This window comes from Microtus oregoni, unplaced genomic scaffold (assembly GCF_018167655.1).
Source record: "Microtus oregoni isolate MIOR12 unplaced genomic scaffold, Mior012 000053F_ref0000044, whole genome shotgun sequence".
Lineage (NCBI taxonomy): Eukaryota > Metazoa > Chordata > Mammalia > Rodentia > Cricetidae > Microtus > Microtus oregoni.
In genome coordinates, this window is record NW_024543829.1 from 7,261,404 (window position 1) to 7,284,140 (window position 22,737).

Sequence of the window (22,737 nt, forward strand, 5' to 3'; positions counted from 1 at the left end):
GATCTGGAGCATAAATTCTATATTCACTGAGTACCACTGTGCTAGACTGTTTTGCATTTATTCAATGGACATATGTGTGCTCTGTGTGCATGCATGTGCACATATGTGAGTGTATGTGTGTGTGTTTGTGCACATGCATGTGTGCATATGGATACAGATATGTGTACCACAGAATGAACATCACATTTAGAGAGCAACTTTCAGGTGTCAGGTTTCTTTTACTACCATGTGTGTTTCAGAGATCAAACTCAAATAGGCAAGGGTGAAGGCAGCTGTTTCTGCTTTCTGAGTTTACCAGTCTGGTACGACCCTGCGTTTTGAGTCATTCATTATTCCAACAATCAAGTAAAGCTAATTCAAACTGTGCATTTTACATATGCTGACACACTGACAGCAATAAGAAAAATTAGATCTGGACATGCAGTCACCTAAAGAATAAACATCTCTGTGTGTCTTAGCATGAGTCATTTATAAAAATCAGCCAGTTCTGTGGCTACTTCCAGGAGTCTTTTCTTACCATAAAACCTGGAACTAATGAAGTTTCTATATCTATTGGAAGCAAATGTTTCTGAAAAAAATCCCAGGTCATGTCATTTTTACCCTTTCTCAGATTTATAACTAGCTCCTGACACCAGAGATTTTCCCAAATGTTATCACAAGACCCATTCAGGCTCTATGGAAGGCTGAGTCCTCCCACAGCCCCCACTGCTTCAGTGCCAGTAGGACCTTGAATGCTGTATGATAACACCAGGAAAACACAAATGGTACCCACAACATCAGCCAGATGTTCAGAAGCATGGGACAACGCTCTTTATAGGGCTTTAAAGCTGGTTTCCTGACTCTCTGTGGCCTTTACCAACTCGGACAGTTTATTCAATTTTGATAAATTTGTTGTTCAGGTATCTAATATAAATAGAAAGGCATTTTAAGAACCTTACTGAAACCCAAAACCAAACTTAACATTCTTAATTATTGTTGACTACTATGAATTTACCTCATTCTTCTGTGTTTTTCAGTGGGTTGATTTGGGGCTGGTGGGGCCTGACAATGTAGGCGGCACTTGCTAAGAAGAACGGAAGTGGGAATTAGAGAGAGGTAGAGTCCTGGGACAAGTGGCCAGCACTGAAGGTAGAACTGTGTTTCTCTCAGAGGAAACAGGCCATTGAGTACTAAGTGAAGGTCAGTAGACCCTTTCTGATTAAACTCACAATTCTGCCTGGAGTGCTCAGGAATTCAGGCACTGTTGACAAACCAGCTACAGAGGTCTGAAGTAATATCCAAATTTATGCAAATTATTCAAAGCTCAGACTTGTTTAACATTATTTTGGATTCTTCTAGTTCTATTATTATTTGATACAAAGCTAATTAAAGAGTTGTAAATTTAAGTACAAAGGAGAATGAATACATGTATTATCTGCTTGGACATGTGAAATATGAACATAACATACACATAATACATAATTTTCCAAATGTGTCTTCATTAATGATCTGATGTTTTGGGAGATCACCTTAAATGTCTCAACAGAGCCATTTGGACTGCAGGGAAAACACATCATTTTTTGTAACATGTGTTTTCCTCATAATGTAAACTATCTTTTTTCTTATCACATGACTGCCATAGAGTTATTACTTCTTATTAAAAATGAGTATGTGGGATGGAACAGTTGGAAATGGGGGCACTTGGGGGGGGGGGTGATATGGAAACCTAGTGCAGTGGAAACTCCGTGAAACGTGTAAAAGCGACCCTAGCAGGGACTCCTAGTAATGGAGCACACGGAGCCTGAACCCACTGTCTTCTGTCACCAGGGACGGTATCCAGTGGGGGGACCAGGACACTAACTCAGCCACAAAACCTTCAGCCTATAACCCATTTGCCTGCCAGATGTACTGGGGCGATGGTGGCTCAGAGATTGTGAGAGTGGCCAAATAAGGACCGGTTTAACTTGAGGCCCACACTAGGAGGGGAGGGTAACCCATGCTTAACACTACCCTGGATGGCCAGAAACTAGAAGCTGGATACCCCAGAGACCTAGGATAGGACCAACCACAACTGGAAAGAAAAAGAAAAAGAAAAAAAAATCAATGAAATTGTTGAAATTATCCTAATGATATTCATATATATAATATATATAATAAATACCATATATATAATATATAATAAATATCATATATATATATATATTTGTAGATCAGATCCTAGCTCAATGGCCACCAGAAAGGCTTCCTCTGGCGGCTGATGGGAGCAAATGTCCCCAAACATTAGTCATAGTTCAGGGAACCCTGAGGAAGAGGGGGAGGAAGGATTGTAGGACCTAGAGGGGTTGAGCACAACAGGAGAACATGACCCACAGAATCAACTAAGCAGGGCTCATAGGGGCTCCCAGAGACTGACATAGCAATCACACAGCGTGCATGGGACTGCACTAGGCCCTCTGGATACACGTTGTTGTGTAGTTTGGTGTTCTCGTGAGACCCCTGTCAGTGAGTAGTCAGGGGTGTCTCTGACTCTTCCACATGCTTTTGGGACCCTGCCTCATTCAGTCTTGATAGCGGGGTTTATACTTAGCTTTATCATATCTTGTCTTGTCTGGCTGATATACCTGGTAGGCCTGCTTTTTTCTGAAGGGAAATGGAGAGGCGGTAAATCTGGTGGAGAGAGAAGGTGGGGGTTACTGGAAGGAGTGGAGGGAGGAGAGGCTGTAGTCTTGTATTGTATGAGGAAAGAATAAATTTTAAAAAAAGAATGACTATATGCTGGTATTATACAGTCATCAGCCTCCAGGACAGAACACAGGAATGTACAACAAAGACTAGAGTGGGCAGATTCAGGCTGAGGGACATTCAAACATTTACACAGGGTCCACATGTTACATGCTTTCCTTTGTTTTACATAGGCAAAGGTTTTCCTTCATTTACTGTATTATTCTGAGAGATGAAAATATTCTTTATATAGTCTTTCTTCTGCTTCTTTTAGACCATTTACACCCATCCATGCTCACATACAAAAGGAGGTCACATGAGTGAGTTCTCAGGGTCTGAAGTGCAATTTGCATAGCCCCCAAAATTAGAAGATTGTCCAAGACGCCCAGGTACAGAGACATATGCTAATTCCAAGGCAACAATAGAATATCATCAGATCTCGTTGTTGTCAGCCAGGTGGAGGGATGGAGGATGGTCTGTGTGTCTCAGTTGTTGATTCCTCCATTGATAAATCGATGCCTTTAATCAATAAAAAGATCTCCCCTCTCACTGTCAGAAAAATATCATCACAGTCTACCGTCTGTGCAGTTTTCCTTTCCATCTCCGCTATGTGCATAAGGCTTGGTGCGATACAGCCACTGTCAAGTTTCCGAAGAGTTCCTTGTCTAATCTTTCTACCCCTCCAGATCGTCGATACAGAACCTGTTAGAATGTATTGCTTGCTTTTCCAGTTCCCGTGTTTATCTCACGTCCACTCTTACCATCTGCTGCACTGCATTTCCTTCAGTAAAGGGAGAAGTTTTCACAGTGCCCAGAGCTCTCCCTGCAAACAATGCCCCCTTCCTCTCTTCCTTCCTTCCTTTCCCTGCTTTTTACTTAGGTTTATTGTGTGTTAAGGTCAAACAGTTTTAAAGAGTTCAATTTGCAAACATTTCCATAAGGCTGAAATTCCTATCCAAATAGTTGTGATGGAATTGTAAACACCCCAGTCATTTATTACTGGCTTCAGCCCAAGTATACACACTCTGGTGTGTTTCTGCTCCTTTGAATTGTCTGAAAACAAGAATACAATGAGCAGGCAGTGAGAAATTATGTCCTATTTTATGCTACCGTACAGGGTGACATGGCCACTCATTAAGTCTCAGTGGTCAAAAGGACTTTCAGTATAGACCTCGCATCATTGATATACCCTCTCTCTGTACTTCAGACAGGTTCTTATCTATTAAGCCTTTAAAGAGACCCTACATGACAGGAATATTTTAAGAACATTTCTCATTCATTTACTTAATACTTCTTGTTTCTTGGTTTTGGTAAAACTCCATAGTTTTTGACTTGTGCAAGAGTGTTGTTGTTGTGGTTTCTTTGTTTGTTCATTTGGTTTTGTTTTTGAGAAAGTCCATTTAAAAATAGCTTGTGAAAGTGAGGTTTAGACTTCTTCAGATGTTTTTATTTCCTTCTAAAAGAATTATTTCCTAATGAATATCAGAAAAATATTTCCATAATTTTATTAAAACTAATACCCTTTGCCTTATTTTTTACTTTTTTACCTATTTTATTAGTGTTTTGGGGACTGAGTCTCTAACTGTATTTCAAGTTACCCTATGATGTGGGATCCCCCTCTGTATGCTGTGATTACCAGTGCTGAATAAAGAAATTGCCTTTGCCTGTTGGTAGGTAGGTGGGGAAAGCTAAACTGAATACTGAGAGAAAGAAGGCAGAGTCAGAGAGAAGCCATGGAGTTGCTGTCAGAGACAGACGCTGGGAATTTTACTCAATAAGCAATAGCCATGTGGCAATACACAGATTGTTGGAATTGGGTTAAATTAAGATGTAAGAGTTAGCAAATAAGAAGCTAGAACTAATGGGCCAAGCAGTGATTTAATTAATACAGTTTCTGTGTGATTATTTCGGGGCCGAGCAGCCAGGAACCAACAAGCAGCCTCTCCTTACAACAAGTCTAAATGAGAAGCAGTATCTTGTCTAATCCTCCTGGATGCTGGGATTACATGTGCTAGCTCCTCCCAACACCTACTGTAATTTTTTAATATATTTTTTTGGAATGCACATTCATGTGTGTCCATATGTGTGCAAATGAACATGTGTCTGGATATATGTATATATGTTTGTACATGAAGAGGCCAGGAGTTGACATTGGGTGTCTTTCTCAATCACTCCCCCACTTTGCTTATTGAGGCAAGGTCTCTCGCTTAACCCTGAGCTTGCCAGTTATGGGTTGCTAGTCAGCCGGTGCCAAGGGACCTCTTTCTCATATTTGCTTCCCAAATACTTGATTTAGTGCCCACCTACATTCCTGCCAGGGTGTTGGTGAGCTATGGGGATCTGAACTCACGTCCTCACACTGGTGCTACAGATTCCCTATCCACTGAGACATCTTCCCCGTTCTCCTCACTGTAATGTGGTATTACCTTAGTAGTTTTCTGACTTTGACCAAAGTACCAAACTTATAGATGATAAAGTGAAAAATGAGATCTACCTTGCAAGCCAGTAAGCTGATTAGAAACACTGTGCACAAAACAAGATTCCTGACTTCCAGGGACAAACAGAAAATGGGAGTTGTTATTACCATTATCCCAATTATTGTAATTGGTGCATAGTCTCCACACTGATCTGTCTAATCTCAGAAAGGAAAGGAAAGCACCGAGATGACAATCTGCATTCGTTATCAGTGTTCATTGGTACAACACGTCGAGCTATTTTCATTTGACCTCTTAAGAACAACAAAAAGTGACTAACTTTATTACTATAATTAAATTCATCATATCACAGCTTTCTCCATTTCCCTCTACACCTTCTATGTTTAGGGCTACCAGAGATAAAGATTATCCCATCAGGTAATGGATGGGCAAATGCCTAATACTGCCTGTTGCTTCGCAAATGATAACAAATCACTGAGAGAATTTTACATACTAACAAGAAAATGCAAATTTTATGTGAGAAGATTAAGAGCTTTGAAAAACCTATTTGATTTAAACTTCCTAAATGGTAGAGCAGAACCATGAAACTGGAAATCATTTGTGATATTTAAGGATATAGAGCAGAGGAGACACTGCTAGTTCCAAGAAAAGTCTCCTACAGAGCGAACACTTTCTCTTTAATCCTGGTTTGCCCAACAGTTAACATTCAGGTTTGCGAACCAACGTAATTCACACGGTTAAAGTAAATTGGCTACCCAGGCATTAGCAAAATTATTCGTACTTATAGTTTCCTTTAAAATAGAAAAATAAACAGTGCTAGTAGATAGGCATGCTTGGCAAACAGGAGGCTGACGCTCAAATATAAGTTACATAACACTGAGATAAATAGACTTTAAATATAACAGCAATTAGATTAAAAATGCTTTCTTAAGAAACACTGAATCTTTATTCAGTACAAAACTGTACCCCAGAAAATGGAGAAATTAAAATGAGCTTCCATATAGGTAGTTCTGTTTCATATTATTCAGCTAAATTTAATGACCAACTGGTTCAATATCTAGATTAAAACAGAAAAAGCCAATCAATAATGCATGTGTCTCATAATAATCAGATGTATATAAATATAATGCCAGGATATTAAATAGATTATTTTTCTTTTATATGACTTTTAACATTCAGAACAAGCAACAAACCAAGATAAATCTTACAAGTCCAGAAAGGGTCTTGCTCTTGTAAAAACCTTACACTTTAAACCAACAAATACATTTCTGAATTATAAGAAAATGGCCTTTATAGTAATATCCATTCTTTCTGTTGTAAACGTATTGCTCATTTAAAATAAAGATATCGTTGAAAATGAGTTAATCCCTCCCAAGCCGTATGTATTTAGCTAGATAAAAAGAGAAATATACTTTGGTATAACATGAGGTTACATGAGAAATTCTAACAGAATGCATGTCTTACCAAGTTCAAATTTATCTTGTAGAAGAACTTTAGCAGACCGCACTTGTGAAATGTTGTTGGCCATTTCACAGGAAGAAAAGTGCACCGGGCTTATCATATGTAAAAAAAGTGGGATATGGTTTCATACATGACTCCTATAAACACCACAGTATGAGACATTTCATATATGGGCAAAATCAATAATTTTTCGCCTTGTTGAAATTTTTGTCTTGATCTAGTGTCCAAGGTGAGGTAGGTAGACAAAGCTTTATCTGACCCTTATATAAGGAACATTATGTCACAGGAAAAAAAAGAAAAAAAACTACTAAGCCATCTGGTTTCACCAAACAATTACCACCTAAACCTACCTGTCTACTCTCTTGCAGCCCTGGGGCTTGCTCAGGTGCCCCTCAGTTTCCCACTGATCATCATTTAAAACATTCTGCTGAGTTCTGAGTAATAGCTACGCTGTGGAGACTTTTTAAGCAGCTAAGAAAGAATGGCAGTCCCCCGTCACAGGTGTACTACTTATCATGAGATAAAACCCCAAGCCGGATATGACTATTATCTCTCTTCCTAGTTCCTTAAAAAGTCATTACTTTTCAGTTCTCACCATGGGACAGCCCATGCAAGAAAAACACGGTGATTTTTAAAGCGCATTACAACAGAATGTGAAGGAGAACTGGGCCTAGGGCAGCCTTAGGTTTGCCAAGGAACAATAATGTCATGCGAAGGGAGGGAGGTGGTGGAGAAGCGAAGCCAGGTCCATGCCAAGCAAAGCTGGGGGCTGTTCAATCAGCCCTATCGGCTCTCCATCAGTGTCTCCACTCCAGCCAAATCCAGGAAAAACAAGGAGTCAAAGATTCAGGTCAATAAGCTTATAGGCGATTTGCACAAACAGCTCCTCCAGCAAGGTAAAAAACAAAGTCATATTGGCTTTTCTCTTTCACTCCTTCTCTTTGAACTCCCTGGTCCAAACACACCCTGGAAATGTCAATGTTATATGCAAGAGTTTAAGGAGCTGAGCTTCTTAATCCCGTTAAGAGAAAAAGAAGAACTTTGTAAATATCCCCTTCCTTATTGAGTTCAAAGTGATCACAGCAGACCTGCCTCCCACAGATATGGGTTCTGTTAGCCCGCATCTGAGAAGGAGGCAAGGTTTCACAAAAGCCACGCAGGGAAAGAACCTGACTGAAGGGGAGACGGAAACGGACTTCTTTATTGAGAAAAGAATCCAGAGAAGAGAAGAAACTAAAAGACAAAAATAACATGGATGTTTGAGATGAGGAGCAGCTGAAAAACAAGCGGGACCCCACAGGTTTGGGGGTAGGTAGGAAAAGAGCGATGCTAATCCTCTAGACTTAGCTTGTTATGTAAAGTCCAAGGAAAAGACACAGCTTTTCCATCACTCTTAATTTCTAAACAAAACTACAAAAACAGATAGAGGCGAGGGGGAGAGGGGAGGCGGGACAGCTCAAAGGGTCTATCAGCCAGTCTCCCTAAGCATAATAATAAAACCTCTTCCAATTTGCTGGAGTCCTACTTTTTGTTTTTCTCATTCAAGGATGTGGGAATCTGTAGAGAACATTGACCCAACTCTGCGAAGGTGGAAAGGAGCAAGGTGACACAGATTGTCCCCAAACACCCACACAATGCTACTGTGGAATTTATATTAATGAGCTACAGATGGAGTCTCATCGAGCTCTTGGCTGAAGAGATGATTCGGATTGGGTTATTTATATTTCCTGACAGCTCTCCCAATTTACCTGTCTCAGTTTCCCGTCTCCACCTTCATTTTCTGCAGACTGTTCCTCACTAGGCACAAGCAAGCTGCCTCCTGACTATGCATCTTCTCTCGTATTCTCTCCCTTTCACAGACCCCTTCCCTGTACCTTCCACAGTGCCAGGATCCAACACAGGTTCCTGGAGTAGCAAATCCTGTATGACTGTACCTGTCCCCCTCTCCAGCTCTCTGTCTTCCTCTGTGTACCATGTTCAACACTAGGCACACCGGTGAGAAAGTTCTAGAACCCCACTGCTTTCCTTCTGCATTCTACTCAAAGTCTGCCTGCCCTATTGCTCTTTATAGAATTTAAAGAATCTCCACAAATAGCTACGACGTCATCCACCATCTAAACCTGTCCTGTCTTTCCTCATGTGCTCAATATTGCCCACCATACACAGTCTGAGTTTGGTTCCTTCTTTAACCCTTCCTTTTCCCCTAGGATGGAGATTGTCTTTTGTTATTGTAGAAGCATATTACTGAGAGGTTTGAGTTCTATTGAATTTATCTATGAACAAGACTGGAAACTTCGGGTAACCTGATTCAGTATCCTTTTTTTGTTTGTTTGTTTAATTTCATAATAACTGCTGCTAGGGCTAGCATTAACTCCAACACTGGGGAACCTGTGTTCTGTTCTACTTTCTTAATGTACCTTAGAATGTTCAATTTTAAAAAGGTACTTAAAATATTCATTCCCTTTTAAATATTGCTTAATATAAGCTCTTTGAATACATGAGAATATCCATCATTGCACAATATGCTTCCTTATTGTATGGATTTCCATCTTGCAGGCTTTTGCCAACACTGATCTTCCCAAATGCCTTTTCAGTGTGCATAATATCCAATAATCTCTGAACATTCTTTATATATTGGTGCTAGGAAAAGAATTTGGGTTTTCTGTCTTCTAATGACAAGGTTGATGGTATTATATTCCCTCTTAGCTTCCTTAGAAACCATAACATCACAGAACAATTTCCAAAGGCTCCTAGTAACTTTCCTCGTTACTATATGGTTATCGTTGCCATATAGTTTTTGGAGATTTTTCTTCATAGCACAGCTGCTTACTTACTTACTACATGACAGAGACATCCATCTGACTCTCTCCTTCCTGTTCACACATCCTGTCCATTCTCCTGAAATGTATCCCACACATAATTACTTCACCTCTTTCATCAACAAACTTAAATATTTCAGTTTGGAATTCCACTTGGACTAATTATTAACTCCAGGCTTAGTTTTGCACACGCATGAATATATGCCCCTGTTTTCTACATTAAACAGAGAGAGAAAGATGCAATAACTGGGGCAAATAATTCAACACCACAGGAAATATGTAGCACTTATGAGCCCAGTGTGGATGTCTTCGTCATCTGCAAATTCAAGGAAATAATTCTTGCTTGTTCCCTTCCTGTCGCAGATGCCGGGAAGGCAAGAAGCCAAGCAGTGTAGAACAAAAGACAATGCTAGGGCCTGAGCTATCACTTTATATTTTGCCCAACGTTTTAAAATATCAGAGGCCCAAAGCAGTTTAAAGAAGCATCTTATTGTGAACAATCTCTTTTGTCCAAACCAAGAGCTGACTTGGTATCTTTTTTTTTTTCTTTTTTAAATTTATTTATTTATTAAGGATTTCTGCCTTGTCCCCACAACAGCTTCCCATTTCCCTCCCCCTCCCCCCGATCAAGTCCCCCTCCCTCATCTGCTCGAAGAGCAATCAGGGTTCCCTGACCTGTGGGAAGCCCAAGGACTGCCCACCTCTATCCAGGTCTCGTAAGGTGAGCATTCAAACTGCCTAGGCTCCCACAAAGCCAGTACGTGCAGTAGGATCAAAAACCCACTGCAATTGTTCTTGAATTCTCAGTATTCCTCATTGTCCGCTATGTTCAGCTAGTCCGGATTTATCCCATGCTTTTTCAGACCTAGGCCAGCTGGCCTTGGTGAGATCCCAATAGAACATCCCCATTGTCTTAGTGTGTGGGTGCACCCCTTGTGGTCCTGAGTTCCTTGCTCGTGCTCCGTCTCCTTCTGCTCCTGATTTGGACCTTGAGATTTCTGTCCGGTGCTCCCGTGTGGGTCTCTGTCTCTGTCTCCTTTCCTCGCCTGATGAAGGTTAATATTCCTGAGGATGCCTATGTGTTTGTCTTTGGATTCGCCTTATTTAGCTTCTCTAGGAACATGAATTATAAGCTCAATGTCCTTTATTTATGGCTAGAAACCAAATATGAGTGAGTACATCCCATGTTCCTCTTTTTGGGTCTGGCTTACCTCACTCAGGATAGTGTTTTGGTATCTTTTACGGGATTTGTCAATTTTAGGCCTACAACTTGAACAAGGACTTGTCTGAGATACAATCACATAATTAAGAATTTAACCTATTAAAAAAACATAAAGTATAAATTACAGTTTTCCTGATTTTAACCTTACTAGGTTGAGATAAACAATATTTGATTCCATGGTTTAGAGAGACCCACAGCTTTAATATTAATGATTTCTTCCAGATGTGCACAAAATCTTGCCCTTTAGTAAGAACATAGATAATATGAGTGAAGTCAGGAAAAATACACTATACAAAGTAAAGTTATTATTCTAGCCATTGACAATATCTTACAATATATGGGCAATCCTAAACATAGAAACATTTACCTATAATAAGCAGTTTTTTCATAGATATTTAAAGAATGAAGCTTTCCATCTCCTATTCTTCAAAAAAACTAAACAGTTACGATAGCATAGCATGACTTAGACAAAATCCAACACTAAAATATCGATGAGGATGCAGTCACTTTGTATGGATGCTTCCTGTTCTCCCTGAACTCATGTCAGTATTTGTGGCTTGAAGAATTAAGGCACTCTTCGTATGTTTTATGGTATGAAATCTTCAGCTAACACTTGTTTATTAAGAACATGCACCCAATGTCTAAACATTTTACCTATGGCAGCCATTAAAATAACTAGATAATTGTAGATTTTTGAAAGAAACTCTAAACCATCTAACTCACTTTCTGATATAGAATGACAACTTTGGAATCAACATAAGTGGTCAAGAATGCACACAAAAAAATAGTTTTTCGGTGAAAAGACTCTTTTTGAGAGAACATTTTATACCAGATTTTTCAGTCACAGTATTCATTTCTTTAAGCCTTTCAATGATTCTCCTGTTCTACTCGTTAGTGTGTCTTCTATTTTCAACTACAAAGGAAGGGAAAGTGTGTGCCCCAGAGACAGATGTGATCACCTACACAGAGGTTGCCTTCTACTCTTCAAAGGAGAGCATTTTCTCTTCCAATTGTATTTAAACAACACAAGTTAAATAGTGAGAGAAGGAGAAAGAGAGTGACTGAGAAGACTACAGTCCTAGTACAACAGGCTACAGTGTCTGCCAGTGCTGTCTTCCTTTCGTATTTCTTTAACCAACTTCCAGGGGCATTCCCAAGATTTACTGTCTATGAGAGTAAAATAATTTAATTCTCTCCTGTTACATAAGGCCACAGTAAAATGAAATAATAATGTTCACATTTATAGTGAAGATATCACATGAAAATAACAGTCCTTATCCCCATGCATGACTTTTTTGTTTCAAACTGAGCATTAAGGAATTGTTTTGTAATTCACGTATATTATATACTATTCAACACAGTGTCTGTGCTATTAAGTGTTTGTTGCATATTTAAAATATCTTAGGATTCCCAAGTGTTTATCAAATGGTCACATCCATTAAAAAGCATTCATAATAATTGTAATTCAATGTTCTCATTTCCCAAATGCCCGTTATTACATTGAGTCCCGATTCTTGTTAGTGTAGATGAATATTATTATCTTAAGAATATAGACACTGTTTATGAAACACCGTTTTCTCTAGAGATTACCCAAAGCTTCAGCTTCACCAAACTCTTTTATTAAACATAAGCCTTTAGTAGTGATCATCCCAAATTAAAACAGGATATAATAATACTTGCCATTGCTAACTTAATGCAATTATTAATTTTATTTATTCTTAATTACATTAGTTATGCTCTAAAGATCTAAATTTATGTCTTGACTCTTTAACCTTAACAGTCCAGAGAGAGAAAGGCAAATGCCTTCCATTCCTTAGCTTTTTTCTTTTTTTTTAAATACTCTAGAAAAAATAGATACTTTATAATAAACATAGAAATAGAAATTTTGGGCAAACAATAGAGAATAAGATGGTGGCAGATGTAATTTAAAAGCCAGCATACCCCAACACCTCAGCATGTGCTTACATGCATTACCTAAACTACAGATCCTCAATTGAGACATAGAATCCAGAACACCTAAAGGAAATGTCAAATTGGCCTGAAATCGCTCAATGGCCAAAACTGTACTATATGTTATATTCTTATTTTCAGTCAAACTTGTCTGTCCTGGAGACAGGCACCATGTTACAAGGCCACTGTTCACACTCTAGGAGATCCCAGTGACGTAGCTCTGCTGAGCAGGACAAGAATGACTTGGCTTCCTTTGTTTCTAAGACACCATCAACAGGGGAATGCACTGTTGAAGCTTTTAAAAATACTATAAATACATGTGACCATCACGATAGATACACTGGCCATTTTTAAGCTATTGTATTAGCTTTCTTGATTTTAGGCTGTTGAGACAGTCAGCACACACAAGCTCACTTCACCTCTCTCAACTCTAAAACAATATCCAGGTTTAGGAAAATGGCGTGCCTGCATGAAAATCGCACATATATAAATATCGGCAGGTCCAAAACCACAGAGAAACCCTGTCTCGAAAAACCAAAAAAAAAAAAAAACAAAAAAAAAAACAAAAAAAAAACCAAAATAAATATCGGCAGGTGTAGACAGACACAGACTCCAAGCGTCTCAGCCAGTTTGCCGCCTGGGATACAATTCTGTTAAATTAGCAGACGCAGCTGTTATAAACCTAGAAAGTAATATCAAAACCTATAACATCGTATAATGGTAAAGGAGGAAAAGAAGTCCTAACCCGAGGAGACTAAACAAACTAGTAAAAATAAATAATAAAAAGTCATGTGAAATCATAAAATTACTTTTAGAAAAAAAGAAGATGTCAAATAGGGGGAAAATTTCAGGTTAGAAATCAATGAAATTTGTCACCGGTACATTTTGGATTATTGTGTGTGTGTGTGTATGTATGGTGTGTGTGTGGTGTCCGTAGTGTGTGTGCATATGTTGTATGTGGTGTGTGTGTGTGGTGGTGTGTGTGTATGTGTGGTGTTTATGCAGTGTGTGTGCATATGTGTGTAAGTGTGATGTGTGTGGAAGGTGGTGTGTGTGTATGTGTGGTGTGTATGTGATGTGTGTGGGGTGTGTGTATGTATGTGTGGTGTGTGGGTGGGTAGTGTGTGTGGTATGTATGTATGTGTGTGTATATGTGGTGTGGGGGGGTAGTGTGTATGTATGTGTAGTATGTGGGTGGTATGTGTATTTATGTGGTCTATATGGTGTTTATGGGGGTGGTATGTGTGTATTGTGGATATGTGTAGGTGGTGTATGTGTGTATGTATGTGTGTGTGGTGTATATGTGTGTGATGTGTGTGGTGTGTGTATATCCAAAGAGGATCTACAGAGGAAAAGGTCCTCCATTTCATTATCCAAATAACCTAACAGGGAGCAGCAGTGTTGAAAGCTAACACCAATAGCACTCAGTTTTTAGAAAGACTGAGCCAGACCTTGGGCTGGGAATAATCTGCACAAGTCAGTGGTCATATTCAGTTACTAGTGCCATGCAAACTAAATGAGTTCAATCACTGCCTGTTGAAAGAGAGAAGAAATTTGATAAACATCAAATATGTTATAGCTGGTTGGGAAAAAACAGCAACAAAATTAACTCAGGGAATATACAAATCAGTAATAGAGTATTTGAAAACAAAAAAAGATCATTATCAAAATGAAATAACTGTTTGAATGACAAAAGACCTTCCTATATCATAATCTTCCCATATTATAAATTATTGCATTATGTTTGTAATTTTACTCAATCCTAAGGTTCAGAATGAGGAGTAGGAAGAAGAAGAGGAAGAGGAGGAGGAGGAGGAGGAGGAGGAGGAGGAGGAGGAGGAGAGGAGAAGGAGAAGAAGAAGAAGAAGAAGAAGAAGAAGAAGAAGAAGAAGAAGAAGAAGGAGAAGAAAACTTCTCTAAAACCACTTAAGTGTCTCCATAACATTCAGCCATCAAGGATTACCTTTGTTACAAAAGAACTCCACTTCTTCGCAGCTCAGATTTTCTGGCCCAAAGTCTGCTGGGAAGCTTCCCTCCAGTGGAAAGTCCCCTTTTGCGATGCCTTCTGCCTCCTCCGATGGATACTCTTCGTCCTCATCCTCAATGGCATCTTCCAGTGGTCCTTGAAAAAGAATCAGGGACACTGTACCAAACTCATCCAAGGAAGGGGCAAAATAAAAATCCTCTAAGTAGGGTGGTTCTGATTACAGAAGTGAGGGAAGAGAATTACAGTAGGTTGTCCCAAGAAGACACATACACACTAATGTAATGACACCCAAGAAACAGTGTGCAGGGATTTATTGGAAGTGAATATACTCAATATATAAATAATAAGTACGTGCATGGAAACTTACAGAATAAACGAATTTTTTAAAGTGGGGGAAAAAAGAAGAAAAAATACAGCCTTCGTTGAGAAGGCAAAGAAAGCCGGTACCTGAGGAGATGATACACAGTAACTTCAGTCTCCATTGCCTCCACTCCCAGTACCAAGCCTTCTATGCGCCCGTGGACACACACGCAAACAACACACACACATCACACACGCACACACATACAAATGCACTCATTCACACACACACACACACTACACATGCACACACACCACAACCACACACACACACTGCACACATACATGGAAACACAACACACATGCACACACACCACACACGCACACACACTATACATGCACGCACGCACACATACATGCACACACACGCACATGCCTGTCTTGAAGAGCAAACCTGTGCACTTTACAATCATTTGTTAGAATTCACTGCCTGGTTAAGAAGCACGAGTCTCTCTTACACTGTTGAACAATTTCACCTGCGATTTTAATAAAGATTTTTAGTAACTGAATGCATTTTAATTGAACTGAGATTTTAATAAAGTCTATACTTTTAAAAATCCTTCTTAAGAGTGAATTCCAAGAAAAGATTTCATTATTATATGTGTTTGAGGCTTGAAGAAAAATTACATATTTCTCTCCCTGGCGAAATCATAACCTTATTCACAATTAATTGAATTTTTTTCTAAAATGAAAAGTAGTTTCCTAATGAAAAAAATGTAATTTGTATTTATGTGATAATTTTTCAGTCATAGACATGCAGTTCCCTGGGAAAGAGCGAGAGTGAGGTACACTACATTAACGGGCCTATTTACTGCAAGAGAGGGAAGGGTTGCAGTGGCACCTCCGAGTGAGCGGCATGGGAACACGTGCTGTTAACCAAATAATGCAGCCGACACGTTTTCCTAAGGAAAGCCTGCATTTACTGCAAAAGAAGCAATGTGGCATTTTATCCACAGAGCACAATTATGGTAATCTGTACTAATTGTCACTCTGTCACTGGTCTTGGCAGGATAAATACTTGCAGAATTAAGTTTCTGCCTCTGCTGTCTCTCTCTTTTCCTCTCTCTCTCTTTTATCCTATCCTCGCTCTCTCTCCAAATGTAGTAGAAAATTTTCAGATCAAAGATAAATCTTATCGATTTAAATGCTTCAATATTATCATTTTTATATATCTGTGTAAGCCAACATGCCTACATCCCGTCGTGTAAGACTGCCATCCATGTGAGTCTCCTAAGGTCTGAACTCACAAGACACACACACAGACTTAATTACCTGCATTTAAATTAAGGCCCACCCAAGCAATACATTTTCTTTAGAAGCCTTTTGTCCTCTTCAGAATTTATTTTTCCCTTATGTAATTTTTAAAAAGTTTATTTTTAATATTCTTATAATTGTAACACTTCTTTTACTCAAACTGAAGAGTAAAAATACTTAAATTCATAGATCTCCTAATAGTTTTTAAACAGTTATTAACAATTTCAAGTCTAGCATTTATAATTTTAGAACAGTTATGTTAAATAACAAGCGTGCAAGCCAAATATTATAGTAGCAAGGTATCACTCTTCCTCAAATTCATTTGTTACATTTATTAATAAATTTACTAATAATTTATCTAGTGAAGACACTAACAGATGACATTTCCTTGTTTTTATTTTCTGAAGTAATTAATTTAATGTTTAATAAAAAGGAAACACGTTTAAAAAGAAAGTCTCATTTGTGTTTGGTGCAGGAGTTCTGGGGTGCTTTCTCACAGGGTCTGCTGTATAGCCAGGCTCTCTTCAGTTTTATGGTCAGGAAAGCAGCTCAGCTAACAGAACAATGTCATAGCCCACTAAGTGAAGCTGTTGGTTTGCAGATGCAGCATGCTGCACGCCCTTTCTCTAACATCATGCACTCCTGTGCATACCAGTCTGTGGCAGTGATAAACATCTCCCTTCTGAAACAGAACTCTGAAATTCAAGGAATTCGTGAAGATGGAAATGTCAGCAGGTGGTTGGTCCACAATGCCCAGTTCTCCTCCACAGGCATTTAACAAGCCAGCTCTACACGGGTGCCTTGCTCTTCCGACTGCTAAAAGTCAACCAGAGTCTATGTTCCCCTCCCATAAAAATCAGGAGATCTTTTTGTAGACCCCCCCAAATAAAAAATATCTGATTGCCCATTTTCATTCTTTTTATATAATCCATACTGGATCCATTTGTAAAGTAACTGATTTAATATTAGTTACAACAGAAATGGCATGATATAGTCCATTGGGGGCCATATTTTTCTTTGAAAATAAATACTCTGAATTTTGCTTACAGAAATAAATTCCAATAATATAATAAATATTTGAACAGTTCATGTATAAAATATGAAACGCATAAAACCCTTCATACCTAGAGAACATGCTTGCATACTATAAAAATAAAATTAACAATATGAACTGTCCTTTTTAAAATTGAAACAGATGTGATAAAATTTTTTGCAAGATCCTTTATTAAAGATAATGTTACTGAATAATTAAAACACAGAATAGCAAATTGGCTTTAGCAATATATTAAATTAAATTTTGAGAGTCGTATTAAAATCTTGCTCCTGTGATCCCGGGAAAGAAAACGAACTGCTGCAACACTGACTTATCCTTGGCAAACCTCACACTCGGCTAATGTGCTGTGGATCTTTTATAGGTACGCAGATTCAAAATGTGCGCTTCACTTTTATTTCTAGGTTTATGAAAAACTTATAATTGATAAGCCTACTGCAAATTCAAGAGTTAAAAATACGTCTTCGGCATCTCTTTGTGAGCCCAGCCCGTGCCTGAAAAGAGCATTTCCGTTCAAAGTCCAAATGGTAAAGGCTTCTTGAGCTCATTTGCCTGAAAGGTGTGAGAACTCAGCGCCAATGCTTAGACTAAGATGCGGGAAGATGATTAAAGAGTCGATTCGCACTCTTCCCAAAGTAAATTCAGATTTATATAATCTACCGTACTTTCAAATGTGAAATTACTAGCCACTTCTTTAACCGTCAAGCCAGATGCTGAGAGAGGGGTTTCTCTTAAAATGCACAGTATTTATGTTTTAAGCCAGGGTCTCACGTTCCTCTCAATACTATTTAACAGGAAACATCGCTGATAATTGGTGGCCATAAACTAATATTTTAAAGGGGTAAATAAGAGACCCTTGAAGCCCAAGTATAATTAATAGCACCAATGAAGGAAGGAATAGAGAGACCTCCTGGGTATGGATTAGTGGGCACAGAGTCCACTTCAGGAAAATCAGCACACGTAATTTGACACAAATAATATCTCCTCCGAAGAGGCTCACAACCAAGCTCCATGTGCCCTCATGGAGAAAATTACTTCTGATTGAGGCCACTTGGCAGGCAAGGGTGAGGAACTCTGAAGTTCAGCCCTTCAATTGTGTCTGATTTACAGATATTCAAACCCTCCTGCCAGAATTAATAGTCTTGCTGTTTATAAACATCAACATTTACCTCATTTTAAAATATGAAAAAGAGGCTGTGTATTCTAAAATATCCTATAATGAACCAAAGGGCAAGCCCGCCATGCTCTTGGTTTTCCCGGAGAAAAAAATGAGCAGGCCTGGGTGGAAAGTATTTGTTCCATTTTTAGGGCAGAGAAAGAATTGTGTGCTCAGGACCCCTTTGAATTGGCCACGGCTACCTTTGTGTCCCAGAAATAAACAAAAAAGGGAAGCTCCACTAGAATTCACAAGACCCACAGAACTCCATGGTGCCGAGCAGCCCAGTGCCTCAGCTGTCTGGCAGAGCCCAGTGTGGGTCTATCCTGGAATTTGTCATAGGGAGATGATTCGAATGACCTAAACTTGTAAAGGGGCATATGAGATGTTAAAGATTAAGTAATTCTGTCCTAGACCCTGGTCACATAACCACGGAGTGAAATGTAAAATAACAGAGTGTACCCCTGTGGCTATGAAGCAGCTAGGGGAGAGTCGATCCCCTGGGAGAAGAAATTGTTGAGAAATGGTCGCCGCAGCTTCAGGGGGCTAAAGAAATCCCCCAAAGCATACCCATAGCAGCTGATGTCAGAGCTCGAAACAGACAAAGAAAATGTGAGGGTAATATATAAATGACATGCGAAATACATAAAGAATATTAAAATTAGCCACAGCACGAGGACTTGAAAGTGGAAATCAGCAGGTAAATATCAAAATGAACTACACGTGTCTTTACACACACTGCTTGCTCTGTAACTCTATCTTGGCAGCCCATTATAAACGGGGCAACCCTTACCTAAATGCCACAATGTCTTGGTTGAGATAGTTCAAAGTGTTTCAGAAAAAGGGGCTCCAGCAAAAGACATTCAGCTGTGCAGAAATTAACAGACAGGGTCATGTACAGAGGATGGAAAGAAAGGCCAGATTCTTTGGTTCGAATGCAATATCCCCTGTATGAAATTGTTCCCCTTAAACAGCCATTGGCATGAATTTATTATATATTATCTCGGTTTGATTTTGCATACACTTTGATTAAAACAGAACACGGTAAAACTATAGAGAACATTCCATCTCTCCCGTGCATTAATATTCTAGGCATCCTACAGCCTGCACAAGACTAGCCACCTAGTAAAATGAGATTGTTTCTGAATACTGGGCAGCCTTGATTACAACTGACAGGTGGAAAGAAAGTCACATTAAAATATTATCATTCCCAATAATTACAATAATCCATCACAGTGTGCTCAGAAATTCTGGTCGTTCAGCTTTCCCCTAAAACCACACACAAATATTTCCAGATTTCCCCATTCCAGTGGCGTTTTGTTTGTTTTTCAATGTAGGCTGCTTTTCACTCTTTCTACTAATATCAGCAACACAGTTAAAGCTTCAGCACAAACTTTGTTACTTCACACACACAGAACACGGTTTCCACACTCATGGAATAAATCGTTCAAAAATGTTAGTATTTAAAGGAAAAAGAAAATGGTGAGGCTCTGTCCAAATTGCTTACTTCTGTGTCATGCCCCTTTCAATATTCCTTTGTAGTACATGTCTTCAGACAAAGGAGTAAGAAGATGCATAAATATATATACCTAAGGATGCACACACAGGCACACACATGCACACACACATGCATACATAAACATGGACACACATGCGTGCACACACACATGTACAAACATATCAATAGGGAACTCCAAGATCACAATGTGAACAGCATATATATATATATATATATATATATATATATATATATATATATATATATCCTGCTTGAACCACCACATTGCAGCTGAACTACATTTGATTTGCCTGGTCATGTTACTTCTCAAATTTACAAATATATAAAAATAAAAGGTACAAATTCAGATTCACATTTAAGCTGTAAACACACAAGCATGTGAAAACGCCACATAGTTCCATTAATATATGAAAGCAGCTAAAAGGCAACTTTTCATCTTAAAATAACTTACATTTTTCTCTATGTGATGAAATGAACCAGTGGATTTATATTAGCTGTCTTGGTATCGAACTACCTGTATCTTACCTTGGTTTCTTTGTTAATTTCAAGGTAATATTTATAATACGAAAAAATACAAAGCCTTTTCTTTTTTTATATATATATTTATTTATTTATTATGTATACAATATTCTGTGTTTATGCCTGCAGGCCAGAAGGGGGCACCAGACCCCATTACAGATGGTTGTGAGCCACCATGTGGTTGCTGGGAATTGAACTCAGGACCTTTGGAAGAGCAGGCAATGCTCTTAACCTCTGAGCCATCTATCCAGCCCCTACAAAGCCTTTTTATGGGAAACAGTAATATGAAGGATAACTTGGTATTTCAATTAGATGTTGAGGTTAAAAAAAAAGCCTCTGATTATAAATACTTAAATCTCTGAAAAAAATGTGCCCTTCTTTTTAAAGAAGGTATCGTTTTTCTTACTTAACCGTGGATGTATTTTGTGGGCCTCAGCAGTTCATCTCAGAGTTTTCAGTTGTTATAGTCACACATTCTTAAGGATCATCATTATTCTGTGGGCGCACTGCAAAATGCTTCTCACTTGGTTCCTACTCCATTTGTCTCATGCGTACCCCACCGAGTCATTTAATGGGAAGGGACAGGGAACAGGAATGCTCTTTGGACAGTGCAGAGCCATACGAACTCATGTAATTGAGCTTAACAGCAAGAATGAAACCTTATTTCTGTAGTCTAAAAAAAAAAATAGTACTTTGGGAGAACAAGCTGTTTCTGCCATCACCTACTTCCAACAATAGTGGCATTAGGGGATCTGGTAGGAAAGAAACAGTTTTATTAATTTTTCTCCTTATCTACCAGAAGAATGTTGATTTTTTTCCCTCCCATTTACATTTGTTGCCTGCAGGTAGCAGACCAGAGAATCATATAGTTGAAATTCTCCTTTTTCATTAATTTCTTTCCATGTGTTATTTCTTATATATAATTGATTTGGGACTTTGCTCGTAGCTGTACATCTTTTTAAAAAAATATATCTGTACCAACTGCTGTCCTTCAATCAAAAAAGTTAAAGGAAATAACCGGAGTTTTGTTAAGTTTATTAAAAATGAGATCTGTGGATATTTAAATTGAGTTTTGAAATGTTAATGCACAGAAGATATTGGAGAAATTCTCACGGAACTTTCCACTCTGCAACAAAGGGAAAGGAGCCAGTTCTCATTTAAGCTGTTTCTTTGGGGGGAAGGTGTCCTTTTTATCTTAAATAGAATGGAGCAACATTTTGCTATATAATCTGTACTTACTTTTTATAGAAAATAGTATTAACAATTTTATGTCTAAAGCCAGAACAACCCGAATTGTTACATGCCATTTCCCTGAAATGTCCACTTTTGGAACACGCGGTCAACTGAGTAATAGTGGCAAACATTGTTTTCCTATGAATAGACACAAACTTTACACATCTTGTATAGTAGAGTCAAGTGATATTGCAAGGGAAACAGATAACAGAAAACATTGAAACGGGGTCCGAACTGGAGTCCTTAATGACTAACTGACTCCCAGGAAGTAACTCGGACATAAAGAAAATTCACTTTATTAGTAAATGTCTTGTGCACTGATCCAGCATGTTAGTGACAGGAATAGAAACGAAATTCAAATATTTTTTGAGCAGGTCTCAGTCCAGAGCCCCAGAAAGCGATTCCCAATTTACTGAAGACGGTAAACACCTTATTTTGACTGAAATGGTCAGTCCCTTCCCTTCTATGAAGAAGATCCATTTCAAGATTCTTGGTGGATCCCTATGCCATGGTAAGTATCAAACCTCATAGATGTATATATGTTTCTGTATGTATATGAGGCTTGACACTGACAAGAGTTTATTCTAATGGACACGCCTATGTTAAACTTTATATAATTAGCTTTGTAAACATCATAAACAAACTGCATAAGACATTAACACCAATAAATAAGCTTTGGTGTCAAGGCATGTTGTTACTTCAATACTTGGAAAGTAGATGGGAACTCAAGGTTTAAAACCTGGTCTTTAAAACAATTCCTCATTTTGGAAAAAAAAATAATAATTTAATCAAAAATAGGATAATCATAGTAACATACTATAATAAAGTTGGTTGGTTTGAGGGGAATTTGGGGTTTTAAAGGTTTTTTTCTCTTCATTTTGTGTGGCATGTGTGTTGGTGTGTGTGTGAACATGTATGAGACGTGTGTGTGTATGTATGGTGTGGTATGTATGTGTGTATGGTGTGTGTGTGAACATGTATGTGACGTGTGTATGTATGTATGGTGTGGTATGTACGTGTGTGTGGTGTGGTATGCTTGTATGTGTGTGTATAGCATGTGTGGGTGTGTTT

General features: G+C 38.6%; 1 protein-coding gene across 1 annotated transcript in view; it reads right to left on the reverse strand.

Annotated features, from left to right (window-relative positions):
- Positions 1-22,737, reverse strand: part of Zfpm2 (zinc finger protein, FOG family member 2) — a 407,929-nt gene that overhangs the window by 308,476 nt on the left and 76,716 nt on the right. Inside the window, exon 3 of the mRNA XM_041637629.1 lies at positions 14,551-14,709. Coding sequence (XP_041493563.1) covers positions 14,551-14,709 — 159 coding nt within the window. The remainder of the gene's footprint in view (positions 1-14,550; positions 14,710-22,737) is intronic.